We start from the raw sequence: 5,368 nt of genomic DNA, 5'->3' as shown, positions 1-5,368 counted from the left end.
TCCAAAGTGGCGGCGGGAGCTGGAGCCATTGCACCAATATCCCAAGATCAGGAACAAGGATGAGTGGAAAGGCAGAAAGCACCTTGCTGCCTCTTGGATTATCTCTAATGAGACTTCGCGGAAGTGACACACAACACTCCCATTACGCATCTGGGCCAGTTTGTCACTACAAAGAGGCCGAGAAATGTCATCTCAATAGGTGCCAAATAAGATTGGTTTCTTACCAAGGCAGAGGGTGAAATGGGCGTTGGTAGGCTAGCCCCGCAGGAGGGCGAAGGGGAGGAGGCCTCTGGGGGGACATTAGAGCTGAAACCGGAAGGACCTCTGAAACTTCGCGGCCCCTACCCACCCTTCTAGCCCTGTCCGAGCCCATCTCCTGTCCGGGCCCTGGCTCCCCTGCCCTGACACTGGCTTCCTCACTATCCTGGGTATGCCGGGCTCTCTCCCCTCAGGACCTCTGCAACTGCTGTTCTCTCTGGCTGGAATACTCTTCCCTACATACTGCACGGCTCCTCCTTCTCCTCCTCTGGAGGTTGCTCCAGTAATACCTTCTCCACAAGGCCTTCCTTGACTACCTTACTTTATTTTATTTATTTTATTTTATTTGTTTATTCTTCTTCTTCAATTTGACAGAGAAAGAGAAAAGGGGAGAGTGAGGAAGCAAGCTGCCAGGTCCGGGACTTGAACCGTAGTCAACCATGTGGGAATCCGGCACCTTAACCACCATGCCACCAGCCGGCCCAGTTTATTTCATTTTTTGTTTGTTTCTTCTTCTGTCAGCAAGAACAAGACAACCAGAGGGACAGCACCCCACACAGGGCCTTCATGGGTCACAGGGCCGCAGCCAGCTCTGGGTCACGGACATGCATGTATGTGCCTGGCGTGTTTAGGGAGCCCCCTGGACATACACGCAGAGCCTTCCCTCACGGCTCAGCCTCACAGAGATCAGACCTGGCCCCTGTGCCACTGCCCTGGCCTGGCCGGGCGTGGCCCGCTCTCCCCTCCGCTGTCCCTTACTGCCGGCCGGTGTGGCAGCTCCTACGTGCTTCGCTTGCTAATTGCTGTTTGCGCTGGCCTGCTCCTCACGCGGCCTGGTGCCATCAGATTCACTGCCTCGGTGGTGTCTGGAGCAGTCCCTAGCGCGGGAGAAGGTGCTCAGGAAATACTTGTCAAATGAACGACTGTCACAAGTGTCAAGGGCTGACCTGGAGCAGGGACGCGAGCGTGCTGAGACAGGACACAGGCCAGGAAGGCACAGAGCCCACCCCAGGAGGACCGCCTGTGCCGATGGCCGTGTGGCCCCCGCCCGCATGGTGGTGCCGGTGCAGGCGCCCTCCCAGCACTCCGAAGGTGGCCACTGTGATGGCCACAGCCACAGGGTGGCGTCCCTCCTGTGAGTGTCCATCTGAACGGCTACTGACGGGGAGGAAGGTGAGCCAGGCCAGGGCCTAGGGCTAGGAAGGCCCGATTTCCCACACAGACCACGGAGTACTGGGGGAGTGTTCCAGATGGAGGGAAGGGCGCGTGCTGGGGGTCTGAGGTGCGGCACGGCGGAGCCAGGCTTGGTGGCACGCGCCTGTGTGCCCAGCTTCTGTGGAGGCTGAGGCAGGAGGATCGGGAGTTTGAGGCCAGCCAGGGCGACGTGGTGAGATCCTGTCCACAGAAAACACATTTTAAATGTAAGTTGTCAGGGGAGTGCGGACAGTGGTGAGGCGATGCTCCATGAGGCTGTCATGGGACGGTTCTGGGTTCACATCCCAACGCCTCCTGAGCGACCAGGCATGTGTGCCCTGACCTGGGGCTGACCAGGCTGGGAGTGGGACAGGCAGGAGGGCTCTGCTGGGGCCTCTCACTCGCTCGCTCTCGAGAAAGAAATCAACAGGGCCAGCAGGTGCTGTGACTCCAGCATGGTGGTGGACGTCCACATGGCTGACCGTGGTTCAAGTCCCAGAGCCGACAGCGTCTTTTCTCACTTCCTCTCTCTCTGTCTCTCTCTGGAGAGCGCATGTGCCCTATAGCAAAATTTAAAACTAATAGTGGGGCCAGCAGGTGGTGTAGCATTTAAGGCGCTGGACTCCCACGCAGTTGACCGTGGTTTGAGTCCCAGGCCTGGAGGCTTGAAACTCACACTAGGTACATGTGCGTGCATGCCCAAAATCCCAAGAGGAGAATGGAAGAGAAGGGATTGCGGCATGGACACCCCTCTTAGGGGGTGATTTCTCGCTTTTTATCTCTGTCTCTCTGCAGCAAGCATACGTGCCCTATGACAAAAAAATAACAACTAAAAATCATAAAATTAACAGACATTTTAGAATTATTTTATTTAACTTTATTGATTTACTTATTTTAATTTGACCAGAGATGGACAGACTGAAAGAGAGAGAGGGAGAGGGAGAAAGCAAGCCGCCAGGTCGTGACCCGCAGCTGGCCGACGTGGCAGTCCGGTCCCCTTAACCACCACACCACCTGCCAACCACCAATATCAACAGACTTTTTTGAAAAAAAATTTTTTAAAGGAATTACATAATTTGATTTAATTCATTGTCATTATTTTATTTATTTATTTTTTAAGTTGACCAGTGAAAGACAGGGAGTGAAGGAAAATGAGAAAGCAAACTGCTAGGTTCAGGACTCGAACTGTGGTCAGTCATGTGGGAATCCAGCCACCTTAACACCACTGCCAGCCCCTAAAAAAAAAAAAGAATTAAAAAATTTTTGTTATTATTATTATTTTTTAAAGATTTATTCATTCATTCATTCATTCATTTTAATTTGACCAGAGAGAGACACAGAGAGAGAGAGAGGGAAAGTGAGAAAGCAAGCTGCCAGGGTTGGGAATCAAACCGCGGTCGGCCATGTGGGAGTGTCCAGCACCTTAACCACCATGCCACCTGCTGGTCCCAAATTTTTGTTATTACTTTTGATAAATTTTTATTATAGGGCATATGCGCTCGCCAGAGAGACAGAGAGAGAGAGAGACAGAAAGCAAGACATTACCCCGCAGGGGAGATGGCCAACTGCAATCTCTTCTCCTTCATTCTCTCCTTGGGATTTGGACATACATGCACGTGGACCTCCTGTGAGTCTCAGGCCATCGGGTCCAGGACTCAAACCGCGGTCAGCTATGTAGGAGTCCAGTGTTTTAACCACAGTGGCACCTGGTGGCCCCGTTATTTTTCTTTAACTTTGTTACAGGGCACATGTACTCACCAGCGAGAGAGAGAGGAAAAAGCCAGCTGCCAGGTTTGGGACTCAAATTGCGGTCAGCCATGTGGGAGTACAACGCCTTCACCACCATGCCACCTGTTGGTCCCCAAACTAACGAACTTTTTTTTTCTTTAGAGAAAGAGATTTTTTTCTATAGGGCATGTGCGCTTGCAGAAGAGGCAGAAAGATGAGAAATCACCCCCCATGGGGATGGTCACGCCGCAATCCCTTCTCCTCCATTCTCTTCTTGGGATCTTGGGCACGCACGCACACACACCCAGCATGAGTTTTAAGCCACCAGGTCCAGGACTCGAACCTCAGTAGGCCATGTGGGAATCCAACGATATAACCATTGCGCCATCTGCTGGCCTTCAAATTAACAAAGTTAAAAAAACAAACAAACAATCAAACAAAACAACATCTGGAGGCCTAGACCCTGCAGCTACAGTGCCTGGGGACGGGCCGGCCCTCGGGAAGCTTCTGTGTCGGGGTAGACACAGCTAGCAGACGGGGCTGTTTGGGATGGAGATACGCACCGTAAACAGGACGGGGTGGGCTGGCTCTGTATGGGTAGAGGGCCAGATCCTACCTGGCCGGCCGCGGTGCACATCCCAGCCCTGGTGGCCTCACGCGTGCACGCCCCAATCCCAGCAGGGTCGAGAAGTGGAGAAGGGATCTGGCATGACCACGCCCCTTCGAGGTGCTCTCTCCTGTCTCTTTCCACCTCTCTGGCAAGCGAGCACACCCTCTAGCAATTCAGAGACAGCAAAGAACACAGGGTAGGGAAGCGCAGTGGGCAGCGCTGCAGGGGTGCAGCACTTGGAGAACTCGTGGCACTGAGAGAGCTGCAGTGGGGACAGACACTGTCAGGAGACGGTGAGCCAGGGTGTGAGGGGTGGGGGGCGGGCAGGAAGAGGTGACAAGGCCCAGGGGCAAGCAGAGATGAAGGCAGGTCGGGCCACACAGGATGACTGCAGTTGGAGCCTGAGGCGGGTTGTTTTTAGGTTTTTACTTATTTCTTCTATAAGCAAAGGGAGAGCCTGAGGCGGGTTGTTTTTAGGTTTTTACTTATTTCTTCTATAAGCAAAGGGAGAGACGGTCTTGGCCATCCTACTCAGGGAGGTGTGGACCAGAGCCCAGAACCTTCCACTGTGGGGCAGCCTCGAAGAGCATTGTGTTTTCCGTCTGTGTCACCTCCCGGTCCCCCATGAGACAGGGTTCTTGTGCAGCAGTTTGCCAAGGGGGAGCCTGCAAGGCCGTGAGGGAGAGGAAGGGCAGTGAGCAGGGTCGTTGCAGGGCCTTGGGCCGCTGCCATCCTGGGGTGGGGGTGGGGGTGGGGGAGCCCTGCAGCGTGGCTGACCCCGGGACCAGTCCTGTCTGCACCTTCACACCCACAGGTGGGCCGCGGCTGCCCCTGGACGGGTCGACTGCTTGCAGGGGTGACCACACAACGGGGTTCCCAGAGAGGGCCCTATAGACCAGGGGTGGGAATTTTCGAAATCTCTGCCCCTTGTGTGGAAAGCAGACCGGGAGCAGGAAGGTGAGAGCGGCAGAGAAGAGGCCTGCAGCTGTCCGGGTAGCCATGGCAGGGCCCTGGGCAGGGTGGTGACAGGAGCCAGGGACTGCGGGCCCAGGAAGCAGAGCCGACCGGGCAGCGGGACGGCTGTTCTCTTCCTTCTCCGCTTGCCCAGCTCTGGGCCCCTCCCCGGTGCCCGGAGGCCTGGAGGAGTGGGGTGGCTGCCCCGAGGTGTGCGTCTTCATGCCCTGACTGGTCTTTCTCTGCTCTCTTTTCTCTCCTCTGCTGACCGCCACCCCAAAGTCGAGCTTCGACCCCCACCACCGCTCCGGGGGGGGGGGGGGCAGCATAAGGGGAGCGGGGGGGGCTTGGAGCTGTTCCTGCTTCCACGCGTGACCCCCGCCACGGGGTGGGCGAGCTGGGGGACGGTCTCAGGCTCTGACCTAGACAACTGGGTGTTGCTGCCCCGCCCGGGTGACTTGAGCTGCCCCTGCTGCTTCGCCCGCTGGGCTCCGTTTAGGCCTTCATTTTACAAATGTTCGCTGAGCAGCTACTGCATGCCAGGGCCTGACCTCCCTGCTGGGCTGCCCGCGAGCAAAGCTGAGCACGTTTTGCCCTCGCGGGTCGCCTAGCAGGGGAAGAGCG

The 5,368-nt window shown here is 55.8% G+C and overlaps 1 protein-coding gene across 1 annotated transcript in view; it reads left to right on the top strand.

Annotated features, from left to right (window-relative positions):
• Window positions 1–5,368, top strand: part of SHANK1 (SH3 and multiple ankyrin repeat domains 1) — a 57,085-nt gene that overhangs the window by 42,457 nt on the left and 9,260 nt on the right. The window contains 1 exon segment of the mRNA XM_006144690.1: window positions 5,027–5,080. Coding sequence (XP_006144752.1) covers window positions 5,027–5,080 — 54 coding nt within the window.

The sequence above is a fragment of the Tupaia chinensis genome, unplaced genomic scaffold (assembly GCF_000334495.1).
Source record: "Tupaia chinensis unplaced genomic scaffold, TupChi_1.0 Scaffold000129_1, whole genome shotgun sequence".
NCBI lineage: Eukaryota > Metazoa > Chordata > Mammalia > Scandentia > Tupaiidae > Tupaia > Tupaia belangeri.
The sequence above is the reverse complement of the archived record's forward strand: the minus strand, read 5'-3'. Positions and strand labels throughout refer to the sequence as shown.